Source organism: Phycodurus eques, chromosome 6 (genome assembly GCF_024500275.1).
Source record: "Phycodurus eques isolate BA_2022a chromosome 6, UOR_Pequ_1.1, whole genome shotgun sequence".
Taxonomy (NCBI): domain Eukaryota; kingdom Metazoa; phylum Chordata; class Actinopteri; order Syngnathiformes; family Syngnathidae; genus Phycodurus; species Phycodurus eques.
In genome coordinates this window covers 22,710,085-22,731,641 of record NC_084530.1, presented here as the reverse complement: position 1 = coordinate 22,731,641, position 21,557 = coordinate 22,710,085, and the positions used below count along the sequence as shown (strand labels likewise).

General features: G+C 40.8%; 1 protein-coding gene across 1 annotated transcript; it reads left to right on the top strand.

Annotated features, from left to right (window-relative positions):
* Window positions 1-17,617: 17,617 nt before the first annotated feature.
* lsm6 (LSM6 homolog, U6 small nuclear RNA and mRNA degradation associated) lies at window positions 17,618-19,924 on the top strand. Its single transcript, XM_061680199.1, has 4 exons — window positions 17,618-17,686; window positions 19,316-19,429; window positions 19,518-19,631; window positions 19,776-19,924. Exons 2-4 carry the CDS (start codon window positions 19,336-19,338, stop codon window positions 19,808-19,810), a joined length of 243 nt encoding a protein of 80 aa, XP_061536183.1. The 5' UTR covers window positions 17,618-17,686; window positions 19,316-19,335; the 3' UTR covers window positions 19,811-19,924.
* The last annotated feature ends 1,633 nt before the right edge of the window (window positions 19,925-21,557 follow it).

Genomic DNA, 21,557 nt, shown 5'->3' with positions numbered 1-21,557 from the left:
ACTAACACTAATGCGGGGGATCAAAGGGCAGCAACAGCAGAGCAGACGGGCGCGCGCGCGCGCGCACGCACACACACGCGCGCGCGCACGCCGGGCTCGCTTGCCCGCGCACGCACACACACGCTCTCACATAGCGAGTGGTTTAGGTGCTCGCCCCCGCGACGAGCAAGGTGCCCCCCAAAAGCTTCGCATTGACGACAACAGCGTTCTAGTTCACCATGTTGGAATGTCCACATTGGGTGTACTGTATTATAATTCCTCACTGCATCGTTATGTATATCACTGTCAATAATGCACAAATTGTAGAAATGTTGCTGAGGCATAATTAGTCTATATTTATTACTCACAGACCAACATCTTAATCTCCTGTTTTTTGTTGTTTGTTTGTTTTGGCATACATGGATTCGATTTAAATGTCTTTGAATTCCTCCTCAATGCTGCTTTTGCATGGGTTTTTACTTTGTTGGTTGTTTCTATATTACTAATACATGTGTGTTTATAAAGTAACATAAACTAAAGTATCTCTCGCTCTCGCTGCTCTCTCTCACACTACATTTCTGCATTTCAACAATTTAATTAAATCTCCAGCATTTCTGTTCGGCTTTAGCTCGTTAGCATTCACACACAATTTCTACAAAAATTACATTCTCCAGTTCAGCGGTCACCAACATGGAGCCCACGGGCACCATGTTGGTGACCAGGTCCTTCTTGCGTCAGTACTCTCCGAATTTTTACAGAATCACCACAAGTTCCCAACGCCGATGAGAACAACCAAACCGCCGGTAGACCTTCACGATATATCTGTTCAACAACCTGGTTGTATAGCAGATCTCCCTCTGACTGGTGCGTTCAATGAGGCGCATTTTAGTATTGCGGTATTATGCTCCACAGTCTCCACTTTGCCCCTTCTCGCTGGCCTCAGTCTCCTCTTGAAAAGAGTTTACCTTCTTTAAATACACGAAATACATGAAATACAGGAGGTAGTTTTTAGTGATTCCTTGTGACTGCTACGCTCAATGAGGCACGTTCTGTTGCTGCAGCATTATGTCCCTCAGTCTCCACTTTGCTGTAGCAACTAAGCAACTGACTAAAATTTGTCAAATTTGAAGGAAATACAGGAGATGCTAGTTCCCCACCCCCCACTGTTGGGTGTTTGCTCACAATCTCTTCAATGAGGTGCATTATGTTATTGCAGTATTATGCTGCACAGTTTACATTTTTCTGCCCCCAGTCGCCTCTTGAAGTGAACACAGGAGCCGGTTGTTGTTCTCTGCCGTTGTTTGTTAGCACCTCTCCTATCGACTGGCGCATTCAATGACTTGCTTTTTGTTACCGCAGTATTATACGCCACGGGCTTCCCTTTGCCGTACAGCTGCCCTCAGTCTCCTTGAATAAAGCGTCTTGTATGTATTCCGCTTTCTGGCTGCCCTCAGTCTCCTCTTGAATAAAATGAAGTAAATACAGGATACCCTCCTTGATCTTCATTTCTGTTGTTTGTTATCACGTCTGCTTTCGACTGGTGCATTCAATAAGATGCGTTTTTTTCTGCCGTTTCCCCACAGACTACTGAAACTCCTTTCTAAAGAGCCTTTCCACTGACCTTGCGTCTATTGAAATGGAGGCTAGCCTTCACCGCACCTTATTCATACACACCATACGACGCCATCTTTTCCTCATTAGCCTGTGTTTGTCTTCCAGCTGGGAATTCTGAGAGCTGTCAATGGTTACATATCCTCGGAGTCGTGATTAATGACCTTTAGGTGCGCACCCCGAGCGAGGTTGTGTCAGCGTTGCCATGGCGACTATCAGTGCGCCCGCAAACGGCTGACGAGCTTTGTCGGGGTGGTCAGAAAACGGGCTGTGACCTACACGTGGGAGCCGAACTTCAGTAGATGAAAATGAAAAGTGGTCATAAATACCACACTTCTTGTGTCACTCATTTGATGATCACAGCAATGTTTGTAGAAGATTGGAGGCAGATTGATGAAAAACACGATGGAGCACTATGATGCATGGGAATAGTGATACTGATAAGTGTTTTCTCTGGGTTCTTCCCACGCTCCAAAAACATGCTTGTTCGATTCAATGAAGACTCTAATTTGCCTTTAGGTGGAAATGGTACATTTACCCAGTTGACTGCTAACTGACCAGTCCAAAGAATTGCTTTCCACCAACAATTGACATCACAGAATGACCTGCATGTCGTTACATGACGGTGAAAAACATATTTAGCAATTGGCAATAGGAGTCCCCGATAACCCGGACGAAGTACACAGTCAGAGGGAGTCCAGGCGCTCACCTCCTGTGTACCTAAATGTCACTGTGTTGTGGTTTTAATGTGTTGTTGTTGGCATTATTCAAATTTCGACTTGCAACACAAAGCAAAAAAATATTAACCAAGATACGCAACTCAAAAAACCCAGAAGTTGGGACACTCATAAGTCAAGGTGCCACTGTTTATAAAATACTTCTGCGGTTAACTTATTGTTACACTTGTATGCAAGTTAAGAATGTGAAATAACCTGTCCAGTCGTGTCCTGCTCAGTCCCCGTTTAATCATGTTGTTCTGTTTCCCAATTAGCAGAAAATCCAACATGTCTTTGTCACCTACAGGCAGCCAAGTGGGTTAATTTGGGTTTTTCTCACTAATTGCCACGGTAACGAGCCTCCTGCGCCGGGGCGGGGGAGGCAGGGTGTGAGGCTGAGGCATGGCGGGACGCAAGGAGGGAGGGAAAGATGGATGCAGAAGAAGGCCGAGGTGTGAAAGAACGCAGCGGGCCGAGGAGCAGGCAGCCCGGAGGAGTCCAACGGCGATCAGCCTTGTGGGGGGGTTGCAACCTGAGCTGTGAAAAGATTCAGAAAAATAAATAAATAAATAAAACGAAACCAGACCACTCTGTTGAGAAAATGAGACGGGATAATTGCTGGGCATCTTTGTGACACCTCTTATTGTAGCGGGGTGATTTATGTCTGCTTTCCACTTGCACTTTACCTTGTTACTTGCTCTTCAAAAAGACACTTTTTAGGTAGAATTCAGGAGGCAGCTGTTACATTACGGATGGCCTGATATGTATGGAGCCCATGTGCTGTCAGGAGTAATCACGTGTTATTGTGTTGTAAGTGTATTTGGTGTACAGTGAACCCCCGTTTATCGCAGGGGATACATTCCAGACTCTATTTTGAATTAAATCAAAGAATTCAATTAAATAACATGATAAAATAGATTACAATTTGGAATTAAACTATATTTTAAAATCACTTTATTAAAATAAAAATGGAATTACATTAATTTAAAAACTAAATGGAATTAAATTCTACACTTAAATCTTATGTTTAAAATGTAATTCGATTTTGTTTTTTTTCGGAATAATGTTCATAATAAATAATTATACACTGAAAAAAGTACAATACTTAAGTTCATCATGTACATCGGTTGCACATGATTGAAATGTGGGAAACATAATTTGACACTCTTTTCCTTAAAAATAATCAAATACTATGTTAGTGTAACACATTTTAATCAAGTGCAACCGATGTACATGTCTGAATTACTTAAATTGAAATGACTTATTTCAGTGTATTAATTAACAGTATTTTTCTCAAATTCTGGAGATTAGATTAAATGTAATTTTTAAATTAAATTAAATGAGGCACTAATGTGCTCACTGGCCTCCCTAATATAATTATCTTGAATTTAACATTTTAATTTAGTGTAACTTTACAATTAAATGTGATCAAACATAAAAAATTTAATTGAATAAACTTTGAGAAGAATATTCTTGTTGTTTTTCAGAATTATTGTTGTGTTATTTTTTTTTTAAATTGGAGATACATGCTTTTCATTGGACAGCAACACATTCAAAGCACTTCTCCTGATCCTGCTGTTCAAGTCTTACCGGAGACAACCTTGTTCACTCACGCACAGTCAAAGTCTGCGCAAATCATTTCCTCCCTCCTCCTCGCCGACACCAGTGTGACAGAGGCAGGTGGCCAACTTCCTGCCCTTTGACCTTCAACAGCTTCTCTCTTCAACCACACACACACACACACACAAAGGAGGAGCCTAGGTTGCCCCGGGTGAACTGGGCCAGAGGTCTTGTGAAAGGCGCTGGAAGGAAGTAAAGGTCCTGTGACACAAGGGCAAGAGATATTTAAATGCTTGTATAAAAAAAAAAAAAAAAAAAAAAAATGGACACATACCATACATTATATAATCTTATACAGTATATCATATACAATTTAGTCGCTTTTCAGGTAGTCATTTACTGTATTTAAAAGCCTCCGCCAAGGCCAAACTCAATTTGTTTGTTTGTCCGTTTGTTAGCAAGCAGTGGAGGATGACAAACAAATGCACCATTCTGATTGATTCTAATGGAGCGATGGGGGGACACTTCCATTGAAAACAAAGCAAAAATCGACACCTTCATCCAGATTTTCACCAAAATGATGTCGACACTGTATTCGCGTCGACGTTCGCATTCAGTGAGGTGCCATTGCTCCATTTAATTTCTGTTTTTCTTCATGCTGCGTGTCATTTTTGGCACTGCTTTGACAATTGGGTAATGTGCCTTTGTTGCACAAGTATTTTTATTATTTGGAAACACAGGCAGGTAGGAAGGAAGGAGGCTATCAAAAAGGGCTAGGATGTGTGTTTTTAATGTATTTTTTTAATTATTATCATTTTCATCAGCAGGCTGTAGGAGAGGCTGTGCAGAAGAGAGCCATTGCTTCTGTCTCCCTATTGCTCCCCAAAGCCCCACCCCCTCCCAGGCAGCCCTCCAATGAGAACGCCTTCAGGTGCTGACCTTATCCGGAGGAGGTCAAAGCCAGGTCAGGGATCTGTCGCTAGGCGACAGTCAGATAAGCGGCGAGGCGGGCCCGTTGTCATAATCTGGACGGTTTGCGGACAGGAACACAGGCTATCGGGGGGCCGCGGTACGAGAGGCAATTGAAATATTAAAAGCGGCCACGCTGAGCTCCTGGCAGCGCAGCTTGGCAAAGGCGTTTGTTTGACACCCGTGCCAACTGTCACGCAGTAACATGAACCCCTTCGGCGCCTTTGCGTGGCTGCCTCTCTGTTGTCGGGTCGCTCCAGGACAAAGAACTGCCTGGAGCATTATATATTTTCAAAAAAGTAATTACACAGGAGTGTTTTATTATGATCAAGCTATATTGACATTATCTACAAAGGAGGCCACACTGAAAAGAATGATTATACCACACGAGAAAGGGATTTTTTTGAGGGGGCGGTGGGGGGGGGGGGGGTTATCTTTTTTGTATACAATTACCGAATTAGTGTTAGCAGTTCGGGTTATTTTATTTTTTAATTATTAGTTTTTTGTCCTGTTCGGCTGTTAGGTCAAGCACAATGGGGGAATCTGGATCCCTTTTGGGGTAAGACTTATTCTGTAATAGACAAATGTGACGGGCTCTATTTGGCCCTTCAACCAAATATTGTCATTAATTCTTGACAAGAAAGTACAGTTTTCCTAGCATTTACATGATGTACATTACGAACATGTATTGTTGCTTTGATAGACAAACGTGTGAGGGCAACTGCGGGCAGATTCCCATTTGAGTTCTGGGGAGTTCTGCCTGGATGCAGCAGCCAATCATATTGCAGCGGGGCGTTTGCTGCATCAAACTGAAATGGGATTCATAATAACGCTTCATGAAGACATCTCAACTCCTATCTCAGCTCAATCAGTACAGCACTCATATATATTAGTTGTTCTACGCAGCTTGATATGACTGGGAGTACTCGGCCGGCGAAAATGTTCGTCTGAAAATGGCCCAAAATTGCATTTTCGGTTTTCAGCCAAAAGACATTTGTCGCCGAAACAAAACCGCCGAAACAGGATGTTGTTAAGACGCAAGGAAAAAAACGCAGCCAGCGCGCCCTTCTCTGCATAAAGCAATGCAAGGTACTCCGCGCTGAAACAGTCATGTGGCGTCAAGAGAACCATGCCAAGTTAGCAGAGATTATGACTTCATTTTCATTTCTATTGTTAACAATGAAAACTACAGATTCTATTCGGCACTTAAGAAACATTTTTGCCATGAAATCAGGACTGGAATATAGCATTTTCACACCATTTACATGTTGTACAGTGGAATGCATATGTAGCTATGCTCTACAAATGCGTGGGCAGGTTCTATTCAGCACTTTAGCCAAATATTGTTACCAGACGTTAGGGTTCTCCTGGCATTTACATGAGGTACATTAGAAATGTAGCTATTCTATCAGCAGGGTTTGGGGTAGGAAGGCAACTAGTTTTCTGCTAGCCTCCAACCTTTAAATTCAGAACAAAGACTGTTTGGTCAGAGATCGGAAGAAGAAGGAGTGAGGGGGAAGCGAGAGGCAGAGAGAGAAGAGAGGGACTGAGAGAGAGAGACAGAGAGAGAGAGGAAGAGAGAGAGACACAGAGAGGGAGAGAGAGAGGGAGTTGTTGCATCTTCACACAAACATGGTCTGTTCTCCCACTCTGCCATTCCGCCACCTGGACCCAGCTATGTGGGAGCGACACCAAACACAACCATTTTGTGTTTCACGCCGCGCTCCAAGATGATTCTGGCATGGCATCTGTGTGTCGTATCGCGGCTTCCACGTTTTTTTTTTTTTTTGGTTTTGTACATTCTGTCAGCATCGACCCGCTCAGGAACTGGACGCGGGCCTTCCGAGGCCCTGTAGACTAAGAGACACCCGTGATGAGGCTTTATATAAGCCTGCAGTATATATCAGAGGTGGGAGTAAGTCACAAACAGTATGTGCAAGTAAGTAAATAACTACATATCTGAAGTCTCAAGCTTCAAGTTTCAAGCAAGTCCCAAGTTACTGTATAAAAAAAAAATCAACTCAAGCCGAGTCTCCAATAAATTTGAAGCAAGTCAAGTTACAGTAAGTCATTACTTAGGTGAAGGAAATCATAAATCAAGTCAATCTTGCTCTGTCGCGACATATATTTGCACATTAGCCACTTTGCACTCAGGATCTGATCTTGCGTTAGTTAGCTGTATACATTCACAATCAAATAGTTTGTTCACCAGTCTCCCTATTGATTATCTCAATCACACACACACAGACACACACACACACACACACATATATATATATATATATATATATATATATATATATATATATATATATATATATATATATATATATATATATATATCTTCTGCTAGAGTGGTTCATTGTGAAAAAGAGCTTCTCCGCCGTCTGGACGCTGGCCAGCTGACATTCCGCAGAGACAAATTGAGAGAGAGCGGCGCTCGGGTAGATTTATCGGGCCATTGGCTCGCCTTAGGAATTCTCTTGTAACATGGCACTCCTGCGAAAAGGGATGAGGGAATTAGTGTAAAACATACCCCCCTACCGTCCCCCCCACCACAGTGCCCACCCCTCTCCCACCATTTTAAGATGTTCTATTGCCTCCATAGATCTCCCCCCTCCCTGAACGCACTTGCTTTTATATCAGCGCGGATAGATGGAAGATGGATGGGTCCTAGCTTCCTTTGATAGCCATGAATATTCAAGAAGGGCTGGCGAGGGAAGATTGCTGTATTGTATTCCGGCTAACGTCTGTGGTGGGGTTCTATTAAGCACTTTAGCCAAATTTTGTCATGAAATCTGGACTATTTGGTGTGACTCATGGCCCAAGGAAAAACTAATTTATTGTGATTTATTAAAGACTATTACAAACAATGCAAAAAAAAAAAAAAAAAAATATATATATATATATATATATATATATATATATATATATATATATATAAAATTTCAGGACTTTAGCTAGGTTTTGTTGCGTGTAATTAGGGAGTGAAATGAGGATTTTTAGGCATTCACATGATGTATAGAAGGACTAAATATTGTAGCTATGCTATACAAATGTGTATGCCGAGTCAAAGTTTTGTTGTGAAATCTGGATGGAATAGAGGATATTTCAGGAATTTACATGGTGTATACTAGGAAAAAAATGTTTAGCTACTGTATTCTACAGTATACAAACATACATACAAAGTATATAAACTCAATTCTGCAATTAAGATAAAAACATATAGGGGGGTTATATTCAGGATTTTAACCAAATTTTGCCATGAAATCTCAATTGGAATAGAGGCTTTTTCAGGCATTTACATGATGTACAGTAGGAATACATATTGCAGCTACTGTATTCTACAGTATACGGACATATGCGAGTGGGCTCAATTCTGCAACTAGGCAAAACTTCATCACAAAATCGGGACTGAAAAATACGGACATATTGTAGCTACTGTATGCTACACAAATGTGTGTGGGGGTGTTATATTTGATACTTGAGCAAAATTTTGTCATGAAATCAGAACTGCAATAAATGATTTTTCAGGCATTTACTGTACAGTCCGACCAGATACATTATGTATGATGCTATGCTATATCAACATGTGCAAGGTGCATTCTATTTGGAACTGCCATACTTTGTCACAAATTCGGAACTGGAAAATAGAATTTTCCAGGCTTTCATATGACTGGACAAACCCAATGTGGCGTGGCACTGGGCCAGGGAGAAAGTCATTACATTTTGGTGCAAATCTCTATAACAGTACCAAAATGATGTATGCATGTGTGTGTGCGTGCATCTGTGTATGTATGTATGTATTTACTTACTATTGCTAAATATGCAAAATATATATATCTATTCTATTCTGCACTTCAGCAAGATTTTGTCATGAACTTGGTTTTCCTGATATTTAAATGTACAATAGGAACACATTGTCGCAATGCTATACAAACCTGTGGCGGGTTCTCTGAAGCACGTTAGCAACATTTTGCCACTGAATTGTCCTGACAGTCCACTTGCATTCCCCTGAACGCACTTACTTTTATATCAGCGCAGATGGATGCAAGACGGATAGGTCGTAGCTTCTTTTGATAGTCATGAATATTCAAGAGGCGCCGGCGAAGGAAGATTTCTGTACTGTATCCCAGCTATTGAGTCACAGTTCCACCGGTGGTCAAAACATGTTGGAGAGATACGCATGTGTGTGGGATTTGAAAGGAGCTGCTCCCGGTTCTCTCATTCTTTTCTAGCGTGATGTTCAGACAGAGAAAAAAAGAAAAAAAAAGAAAAAAAAAGAGAACTTGAATGTCTGTAGCATATACCAAGCAAGCAAACAAATAAAGAAATAAATTAAATGTGACAATTTGCAAACTGGGCGTTGGTCGTGGCGGGTGGCGTTTTCAAGCCATTTACATGTTATGCGGGAGGAATACATACAGTATGTAGCTATGCTATTTAAACGTGGATGGATTCTATTCAGTGCTTTAGCCAAATTTTGTCAGGAGATTGGGACGGGAAAAAAGGTTTTCTCTGGCATTTTCTTGATGTCGAGTCGTAATACAGTACGTATTGTAGCTATGCTATACAAACGTGCGGAGGAATCCAATCGACACATTACCCAAATTTGGGACAGGACTATAGGATTTTCCTGGCATTGATATGTTCAATAGTATACAATACAGTGTACCTACTATACAAAACATATGGGGTGGTTCTATTTGGCACTCTAGTCAAATTTTGTCATGAAATTGGGACCGGAATATAACGTTTTCCTGGCATTTACGTGATGTGCAGTAGGAACACATATTGTAATTGTGCCATACAAATCTGTTCTATTAGGCGCGTGAGCCAAAGTTTGTCATTCAAATCAGGACTTACATAGGGCTTTCCTGACATTTTCATGATGTCCAGTAATAATCCATATTGGAGCTATGATGTACTGTATGTGCGGTGGTTCTATACGTCACTTGAGACAACTTTTGTCACAATATCCTTGACTAGAATAAAGTGTATTATTGCTGGTATGATGAGGATGAGTTATAAAAGCTATAATCGCTACTGGTCAATACATTAGGTGGACTCGCACAGATCCAGTAAAAGAGCCGCATTAAAAATTCAGCCTTTAACGCAATGTTGGGACAAAGAAAAGTAAGCGAGATTTTCTACGTCTTAAATGAGAACACACGGGCATTCTTCTTCACGTGGCGGTCTATGAATGTGAGAACATTTCTCCACCTCCGACCCAGCAGTGATCAATAGAGAAATGTAACGGCCTTCACCTCCAAACTGTCTGGAGAACGCCGTCGTCTTCATGCAAGCAGACACCACACAGCCCATTAATTACTTGTATTAGCATCCATTTTGGGAAATAACGTTCGCAGGGCTTTGCATCCGCGTCATCTGTCAGCGTCTAGAGGTTATCTGCCAAGTTGATGAACAGAGAGATTGGCTATGAAACACAAGGTGGGACAGTATGGCAATATGTTATAGTACGCCGGCACAGCTCATCAGGAAAGAGAGGACGAGTGGCTTTGTTCCAAATGTCACCATGCATATTTATGGGCGCACTGGAGTGGCTTCTTGTATAAGCACCATTCACCATCTATCAAGCAAAAAAAAGAAAAAAAATCACGACAGCATCACTCTGACAACTTAGTGGCAGAGTGACAAAGTGAAAAAAAGTATGTGTGTGTGTGTGTGTGGGGGGGGGGGGGTGAGTTCTATTTGGCGCGATGAACAAGTTTGGGGATACTGTATAGTGTTTATTTCTGGCATTTCGATAATGTACAGTTATAATAGCTATTAAAGGTTAAAATATTTAGTACACTTGACTACCACTGCGTGGGATTTCATTTTTGTTTTTTTATTATTGCTAAAATTGCAAAACAAATATTCAATTCAACTTTTCATATTTTGTCATGAAATCTGACTGGAAATTAGGCTTTTCCTGGAATTTTCACAGGGAGCACAGTAAGAATAAATATCTTAACTATGATAAAAACGTGTCATCATAACATTATTATGATATATTGTAGTTATGCTATTCAAATGTGTGGATGGGTTCTAGTTAGCGCTTTAGCCAAATTTGATCATTAAATCGGGAGTGGAATAAAGATTTTCTTGGAATCCCATAATAAATAGTAAGGGTACATGTTGCAGCTACATTACAAAAATGTATGGGATTGGGGATTCTATTCGTAAATTAAGCTACATTTCGTCATGGAATTGAGACTGGAATATAATGTGATGGCTGACTCCTGCTAACGGTGCGGGACTCGCCAACTGCACAATGGCAGTAATGCATCCCTGCCATATGACGCCAATGGCCTAACGTCCACTTATTATATTATATGTATAATTTGGTAAAAGTAATATTTTTCCACAAATCTGTAATCCTGGTCAGTACCCACGTGTTATTTTTACAAAAGATTGACCAATCTAAGTGTTGAAAATGGCTTGCTGTCGTTGACAATACAATGTTAGCGGCTCAACAAGCATGCCACTTTTTGTTGATTTTTTTGTTGGTTTACTCAAAAGTGATGATTTTGGATATACGAGGATCGTGCCCGATGCCAGCGAACTGTAGTTAGTGATAGCCTATACAAACATAAGAGGATTTTGTTTCTATTTCAGCATGATTTTGTCAAAAGTTTGTGCTTGATGTTTATGTTTTGATGAGCTTCATTAGTTACGATTTTGTCTCCTGTGTATTGTCGTAATAGGTCCACTTGCATTGTGGGCAAAAGTAGGGCAGTGACCCAGCAAAAAATCTTGCTGTGTTTGTCAGTTGACACCCACTTTATAAGTTGTGTTAACGCCACCGACATGACTGCTAGCCCCCACGTTTTGCAACAAAATGCAAGTGGGACCTTTTCACTTCTCTGCCCCCGTTGAGATGTTACCACCGCCTAGTACAAGATGAGGTGACACGAGGGAGGGTGTGGGGGGGGGGGGGGAGAGCAAGCTCCACCGAGCGCAAAAACCTCAGGAGGGCTGCGTCTGAGCCGTGTAGAGCAGGACGGCCAGTCTGACTGTCTGCTCGTACCGATCCTCGGGGAGGAACTCGGCTCCGGGGTTGGCAGCCGAACGGAGCTGCGGGGGACCCCTGGGGAAAAGCCAAGCACATGGAATTGTCTAAGTCCCTATTCAAACCTTGGTTGGGAGACTATGGAGAAGACCAGCTAGATGGATTTGTCCTGTATTTGCTGTCAAACTTTTGACATTTGACAACAATAAAAATGGCCTAAATGTCATGCTGACATGTGACTTTTCCTGAAGTGAGCCAAAATACACAAAAATGAAAATATTTGAAGATGGCATTCTTTTCTACAGGTGCTAAAAAGTATGTGGACACTGAGGCTGTTCTGGATCAAATTTGACCTGTGTCTACAAAAATGCATTTTAGACTCAACAGTGCGTGTTAAATCAAGGAAAATAGAAGTAATGGTGGAAATCTTGAAACTGTGTAATTGTCCAGTATATTCCATAAATGTATGACTTTTTGGGGGACAATGGTAAAAGTATTCAAGAGGGAGCTGTGTGTTCCCACCACATTTGCACAGTTTCCTGCAGACACATGTACCCATTAGTCTTTTAATGGTCATCAGGGCAATATCGAAACCGTAAAAGAGTCCAAGTCATGTATATGTGTATTTTTATGGGGCAGTGGAGACGGTGTTCACAGGGGAGTTTAAAACAGTCCCTAGAACTGTCTGTTGTACCACCACATTTGCACAGGTTCCCGAAGAAAAATGCACCTGTTGGTCTCTGAAGAGTCATGGGGAACTCTCGAAACAATGAAAGAGTAAAACTGCATAACAATGACCATATATACTAAACATAAGGAACATAAGTCATATACAAAATTTAACCAAAGTATACCATGTAGGCATGGAAAATGAACAGTATGCAAGAGTTAATGACACCCCCCACGGCCCGCAAGGCCTGTCACCAGCCAGTTGTCAGAGCCAAGTCATTAAAAGGAAGGGGTGCCATGCGTCATTGGCATGCCAATAATCAGGAGCAAAGCCCAAGGGGGAGGGTACCATGTGGCACTGCAGTTTCTACACAGACTGACATATTACATAACCTAAAGCCACCCGCCATGTACAAATTTTCATTTTTCTGTTTTTGTTCTATATGCAGTAAACCCTTGTTTATTACAGGGATTACATTCCAGAACCCCCCTCCCCCAATAAATGAAAAATGTGAAGTAGCAACCAATTATTTATTGAACTGTATTATTATATGCATTTTTAAATTTCATATACACGATTCAATACCAATGTGTAATGCTTTAGAGAGATGCAAGTATTTAATGTATCCATTTGAGGTCACCATCCACACACTCTACACAAGCATATTCCTCTGACGGCAGGTGTGCTCTGCTTGAATGACGTGAACAACAGCCTATGCAGACATGGTGTAAACATGCAATTTCCTGCCTTCAGCATTGGCCCCGTTCCTCACACTGACGGTCCTTGCGATGTAGTCAGCTAAAAGCATTATGGGAACCCAGAATTCCTTGCAGTGATGTTTTTAACGATAGTACTATAGTTGTAGAAAACCTAGTTTAACGTTGCTCTTTACTTACATTTGTTCCTGTCGTTGTTAATATCGACAGCAAACGTTCTGATTTGCTGTGATACATGGGCCAAGGAACAACTTCTTCTTTATTGATTTAGTTATGTTTTAACAATCTCTGAAGACTGGGTTCAAAATCATACACAAAGTTGTAAAATTTCATCACAGACTGATCCAACTTCTGGCCTGTCTCCTGGTATCTCCGCCACGCTCTTGACACTTAAGACAGGAAATCTCGTGGGGAATGACTTTCTGGGTGTGCCACTCTAGAGGAGAAAGCTCCAATTAATAACTCGGATTATCCAGAAAGGAGAAGTTATCTTTTGATCACACTTTGTTGTTTGGATAGTTGTTAAAACTGATATGGTTGTTACCTCCTATCCTGGTGTTCTGGCCTGTCTCGTAGTATCTCATCCCTGCTCTTGTCACCTTCTGGTATTGATGGATTAATAACTAAATTTCTTGCATAGAAGAGAGGTTATGTTTTGATCGCAGTTTGTTGTTTGGTTAGTTATTAGATTAGGTTGATATACTGGCCTGTCTCCTGGTATCTCCTCCATGCTCGTCACTTTCTGGTATTGACTGATTAATAACGAAATTCCTGCATAAGCAAGACATATCTCGTTCACGCTCCTGACACCATCCTCCACCCACCAGGCATATGGATGTCGCCAACCTGGAGGAGCTGCACTGTCTGAGTGCTTATTGCCTATCTAACTGGTTGATGATTTAGATGGGTTGTTGCCAGTTTGTCTCTTTGTATCTCTTCCACACTCTTAACACCGCCAACCAAGAACAGTTTGGAAGAAGGATTACACAAAAAAATTAGAGGTTTTGATTCCAGTTTTGTTGGTTGGCTAGGTATTAGATTAGATTAGGCTGTTGCCACCTCCCCGGGTGTTCTGGCCTATCTACTCGTATCTCTTCCACACTCTTGACACCACCAATCAACAACAGCTTGTAAGTAGGATTGTTCAAAAATGAGAGGTTATGTTTTGATGATATCTTATTGGTTAGTGAGTTGATGCAAGCTCCTGTGATATACTGGCCTTTATCCTGGCATCTCTTACAAACTCTTGACACTATTCTGGATACGGCAAACCATAAGGCCACAGTGTATATCCTGGAGGAGCTGCAGTTAGTTAGTTGTGTCAGTTGGCGAGTTAGCCATGTTGTGGCCAGCTCTATCAAATTTCCTAACCTGGAAGTTTCCAAGGCATTTCCATTTTCCATACGGCTTATCCTTACTAGGGTAGCGGGCGTGCTGGAGCCTACCGCAGCTATCTTCGGGCGTGTGGCGGGGTACACCCTGAACTGGTCGCCAGTCAATCACAGGGGACATATAAACAAACAACCATTCGCACTCACATTCACACATATGGGCAATTTAGAGTCTTTAATTAACCTGTTTTGGGGATATGGGAGGAAACCGGAGTACCCGGAGGACATGCAAACGCCACACAGGCGAGGCCAGATTTGAACATTACAGTCAAAAGATTCTATAGAAGCAAGTGCTGGGTCTCTCAATCCACACATCTGTTTTTAGATAAAAAAAAAACATGCCCAAGCTTTTCCATTATCCTCTCCATATCAAGCTTGACCTACAGAGAAAACCTGGCCTCGGAGGGGTCACTGCGGTCCAGACGATCGCCTCAACTTGCGCCGACGCCAACCCCCACCCCCACCTGTGGCCTGCTTATTGCTTTAGGATACAAGGCGCCCCACTCCCCCAAAACAGCCCCTCACGCCTTCTCCTTACGGCCCCCAACACCACTCCGATTTCCCCATTTCCCACCTACAATGGCATCTCCAGTCGGCGTAATCTTTCTATTTCACAAGTCACTCTCTCGGGGTTAAGGGGCTTGGAGACGGAGCAAGGATTTGTCTCGCAATTGATAGCAATGCTGTGACGCTTTATCTCCAACAACTCTTATCCTAGGAGGCAAGCAACAATATACAATGATTTTAATAGTTTTAATTATTATTTTGTTATCATTACACAGCATGTACAATCACGTATCATTGCATTTAAAACACTGCAAAATGCCACAGGTATGAAAGGGTCAGTTTAAAACCCAATAAAACACTAATCCACTCGATGCAGAACAACACGTGAGCAAACCCGGAAAACACGTTAGCGGACTTCCTGTCTATACACTAACGAGCAGGACTTTGATTTGATGACAAATTATTAGAATCATAATCATAATCATCTTTATTTGACAAGTATGTCAAAAACACACAAGGAATTTGTCTCCGGTGGTTGGAGCCCCTCTAGTACGACAACAGTCAATTGACAGAGAATACTTTTGAGACATAAAGACAAAAGAAAAAAAAAAAAAAAAAAAAACACAGTCACTGAGCAATAAAAGCTTACCAGTATTGTGGTAATGCCGGTACAATTTTTTTTCTCTTCTTCTTTTGACAATTATGCAAAAAGATGCAGTGTCCTCTAGCAGTCTGAAATGACTAATACAACAATAGACCATTGTGCAAATGGCGCAGAGACTTCAAGAAATTTATGCAGTTTAAAGTGACTAGTAGTGTGATTATCTGGGACACTGTAAATTGTGCAAATGGGGCAGATGCTACTCAAGCACGAGTGGCCAGTATTGGTCAACAACAAACAAACAACGACTTGTTTGAAGCCGAACAACTTGTTTGAAGCCGAACTTCAAAATTAAAATTAAAAACTAAAATTGAATTCCATCCTTTTTCTTCCATTTATCTGGGGTCAAGTCGCAGGGGCAGCAGTTTAAACAGAGAAGGCCAGACATCCCTCTCCCCAGCCACTTCGTCCAGCTCTTCCAGGCGAAATCTTGAATTTATCGCTAAAATTGATTAATCACTCAGCCCAATAATAATAATAATAATAATAATAATAATTTTGGTGTCAGCTAGTATTATTTCATTGACGTAATTGCTGGAGAATATACACTATACATACATCCTAATGCTGTGTAATACGAGTATTTGCAGAGGTCGTTTTTGATCGATTTGTTTGTTCTTTTTCCAAAATAAAAGGTAAAATAGTGAGGGACTTGTGAAAGAAACAAAAATTGAATATACATTAACCGATGCCAGGGTGTATACCTGGCTCTCGACCACTGGTGTGTATGACTTGAACGTAGCGGCAGATAGCGAATTAACCTCTAGCCACGGCGGTGCTAGCCATGCCCTGCTAACAAGCAACCTGTCTACATACACTCCCTCTCTGTGTTTTAACACATACTCGCACGTCCATCCTCCTGTATCTTTTCGCCCTATTTCCATCCTGTGACATCGTTTTTCATGTAGCACCCAAGCTGTGCGCCATTTGGGTCACGCGCCCTTGCCGGCCGAAGCGTTATCAGATGTGACACCGTCTCTTAACCTTTGCCCGATAGCCTGGACGGCACAGCAATAACAATGACAGTAAAAAAATAAATAAAAAATACAAACTAAAACGTCAAGGTGCTTAAAGGAGACATGTTATTTTTCACAATTTAGAACAGTCCTCAGGTAGCTTAATCCTTACTGTTAACCATGAATTTTCAATGGACACATCGTATGTTGTGGGGCAATTTTGTTTGACTTCTGTTTCTTGTGTTTAGTATGTATGATCTTTCTAATGCTGTTTTACTCTTCTACTGTTTGGAGATTCCCCCATGATCCTTAAAAGACCAATTAGGTGCATATTTGTGCGGGCTATGTGGAAGTGTGGTGGAAACACAGACAGTTCTAGGGACTATTTCAAGCACCCTCTTGAACACCTTTACCACTCACCCACACACAAAACAAATACAAAAAAACACATTTATGGCGTGAACATTTTCTTAGTTACATGTTTCCATCCTTTTCTTTGATTCAACACACTGGTAAATCTAAAATCCATTTTAGTAGATGCGGGTCCAATGTGTACAGGTACGTGTAGGTGTACGGGTCAGCCTCGGTGTACACAAACTTTGTAGCACTTGTACAAAAGAGTGACATTTTTAAATATCTTCGTTTTATGAGGGGGGAGGTCGTGATTCATTCATTCATTCTTTTTCTATACTGCTTATCCTTACTAGGGTCGTGGGCATGCAGGCGTCTTTCTCAGCTAACTGGGCGAAAGGCGGGGTAGACCCTGAAGTACGGATTTGTTTTCATTTACCTAACATACGGAACAGTTATTGCGTTGTCGTCCGAATTGTCCCCGCTCAACCGCCGTACCGTACTCGGATCTGATTGGTCGACAAGCTGCCGTCAGTCGTCTTGCTCCATTCGCAATTTCGCATCGTCTGGACAACGTTCGAAAGGTACCGAGCTGAATGCTTCATAAATGGAAGCTATTGTATGCGCCGTTGCAGTATAGTTTGAATTCAATATATATGAATGTTTTACTCATAAACCCATTTACCCAGCTGTAAGGCCAAAGTTGTCCAATGAATAGTTCGATTAGCTGGTTAGCCCGTGAGCCACTGCCTGCCTGCTAATGCTGTTGTACGCATCGACATGTGACGTTATTGTTGGACGTGCCGTTGAATAAACACGGGGTAGCATATTGTAGCTAACGCGGTTACCTGTAAAAAGCAGCTGGCGTGTGTCTGGCTGAAGTGTAGCAACTTGTTTAGGCGGCACGTATACTGTAGCAGCTAACGTGGCTCACCGTATGGTATGGTTAGCCGAGGTACTCCAATGTATTTTTTTTTTTGCTTTAATAGAAGACAAAAATATTCATTCTGTTAATAAAATGTATTTATAATTAATTTGATTAACAATTTAGTTAAAAAATATAAATATGCATTTAACAGTGTTTTATTCAGTAATTGGTTAATTTGTCATTACATTTATTTTAAATATGAGATAAAATTATTCCACAAGTGAAATAAAAAAATGCGTACATTAACATATTTGACTAATAATGTAGTTTTAATATGTACAATAGACTAACCAATGATGTAATCGTTTCAATATATATGCATTTTATTTAATAATTATAACCAACCAATTGATAGAATGTGATTGAATATTTAATACAATATTTCAGTAATTATAAAATAGAAGTAAGAAAACATGAGAATGAATTACTATTTTGTAATTTAAATAATGCATATACATTTGACTTTTTATACTCTATTTTAGGGTGGTAACTAAAGAATATGTTGATGACCGAAGTAAAAGCACATATTTGCAATATTATATTATTATTATTATTTTCCATCCATCCATCCATCCATCCATTTTCTTTTTACCGCTTATCCACACTAGGGTTGCGGGCTGCTGGAGCCTATCCCAGCTATCTTCGGGCGGGAGGCGGGGTACACCCTGAACCGGTCCCAGCCAATCGCATGGCACAAAAACAAACAACCATTCGCACTCACATTCACCCCGACGGGCAATTTAGAGTCTTCAATCACCCTACTATGCATGTCTTTGGGATGTGGGCGGAAACCCACCCAGGCACGGGGAGAACATGCAAATTCCACACAGACGGGGCCGGGGATTGAACCCCGGTCCCCAGAACTGTGAGGCAGATGTGCTAACCAGTCGACCACCGGTCCATGTCTTATTTTGATTTAACACAAAGTCTGCTTTCATGGAGGACTACAGAAATCTTTACTGTTGAGGCAGAAATATCAAGAATTGGGGAAACTTAAACAAGGTCTCTAAACGATTACTCGATTGTAAAAATGGTAGTGGATTGATTGTTGCACCTCTACTTTATTTTTAGTAATATTTTGTTTTTATTTATAACAGATTGAATAGCAAATTTAATGAGAGAAATTAATAAAAACAGAATAAATATATTCTAATGAACCAATTTTAGGAGAAAGGCTAAATGATTGCAACCAATATTCCAGGACTTGTCTGAATGTAAATGCTCAATGTTCCCCCGGGCCATACTTTGACTGCATCTGAGCTAACCTAACTCTTTCTCCTCTTAGCTTCCTAACCCTAAGCCAAGATGAGTCTCAGAAAGCAGACTCCCAGTGACTTCTTGAAGCAGATCATTGGGAGGCCGGTGGTAGTCAAGCTGAACTCTGGCGTTGATTACCGAGGTAATGTAAGCTGTTCAACTTACATCTTTAATTACTTTTGATTAGTCAGTGAACTAAATACGTAAATAATAGTCATACGTGCGGACAGGTGTCCTGGCCTGCCTAGATGGTTACATGAACATCGCCATAGAGCAGACAGAGGAGTATGTCAACGGGCAGCTCAAGAACAAATACGGTGATGCCTTTCTAAGAGGGAACAATGGTGAGACACTCATTACATTTTGTAACTCATGTTCAGCCCCACCCGCAACATACTGTTTTTGCATCAAAAACAACACATCATGAAAGGAACGTGAAATATTGTGCAATAAAACCCACAAACTCTCCCCGTTTTATATCTCCACAGTTCTTTATATCAGCACACAGAAGAGGAAAGTCTAGTGATGCTCTTTTTTTTTTTTGCCACTTTGGTTCATTTTTTGCTATGATAACCTGAATACTGAAGAATGTTTTGTAAATGTAGAATTGTTAATAAATCCTGAGTTCTGAGTTACATCTCCAGTTTGGAACCTTGTATTTATTGCATCTTGTGGGCTTCATGAAAATATCTTTAACTGCTGCACAGACAATGTTCTAAGTAACATTTTGACCTTCTTAGAGGGGTAAATTTATGAAAAAAGTGACTTGAATTGCTTGTATACAAATAGTCGGGTGTGCCGGACCACTCATCAAGTGTGAAATTACACAAGTCTTTAGTTAGCTGCCTATTCCCGAAATGGTATTTGTGAGCTGTACTGAATTTTGCTGAATGGTCACAATTTGGCTAATTTAAATAATACCACTCATTTGTCTGTGCAAGACTTAGACGCTAGGCTGGGTGAATATCTGCACCTTTCTGACTACAGTGACCGCCTCCTCCCAAAGAAAGTTTATAATTACCTACAGATTCCACAAGATGGTGACAGAGCACTACTTTTGTTTAAATGGAGCTCCTCAACTCACTTCAACATAGTTACTCAGCAGCAAAATGGCGGCAAAACATTGCTTTTGCCAGAAATGAAACTGCTCAATTTGTCCGAATAGCTGAATCTGCCAATATGCGGGGTAACACTGTATACGGAAGCGTGATTGTGTCAAATCCAAAAATAGGCGGAGCAGGATTGTTAGCGTGAGATCCGCTACCCTAATTGACAATGTGTAATTCAATTTTAGGGCCTCTTCGGGTTCTTGTTTTTGCTTAGGAATTTTCCTTTCCTATCCCAACCGGCGAGATGACCCGGAAGTACTTGGAGGACACGTCGTTCAAATTATACAAATGCTAAGGTGCCTTGATGCAACCTTTAAGCCACCTTTAGCATAGGTTACTCCTGACCAACTTTTACGAAAAGATATATAACCCACAACACTTAACAGCAGCAATATTTAATACAACAGACCAACAACGAAGTTTACAGACTACATAAAGACACTTGAGGGCTAACCCTTGTGCCACCTTTACTTGTAGTCACATTTAACTCATTAGATCAGTGATTCTCCAAGTGTGTGGTATTTAAAAGAATCACTTCCTAAGTACAGTTCAGTTGTATTTAACTTTTGAAGTTCATAACATTTAATATAGAATTTTTGTTTTTAAAGCTTAATATAGGTGACATTTTTGTGTAACATGCAATACATTTTACTTATGTTAACACATTTCTATTTCCTATATTTAAGCAGTGTTAATGTTAAATCTGTGCATCGTGTTGCAGTGGCTTACAATAATATTAAATATTTTATTTTAAATGTTTTTTTAATTGGAATAAAATGTGTCCTGTTTTTGATTTAAAAAAAAACTTTGGCGGACTACTATCCTACTGAAATTTAATGGTGACCAAAATGGTACTACTCAGTTTTTTTTTAGGTTGCACTTGGTGAAAAAGTTACAGAACCACTTCCTTAGACGAAACTCCTTAATATCCCGTTGCCGCTGGCAACCTAATGAAACAATCATCCAGTTTATCCCTAAAGCAAGCAATAAAAATAATTAGGACTGTTTTAACCACCAGGCTTCAGAAAGGGGATTAGTACCTAATAATATTTTGCTAATTCCTTTCGTATGCAGAAACTCATTATGGGATGACCTTTTGCTTTGAAAAAAAGAAGAAACTATAACGAATAAGGACAAATAAGAGAGCTACTGTATGTGCTA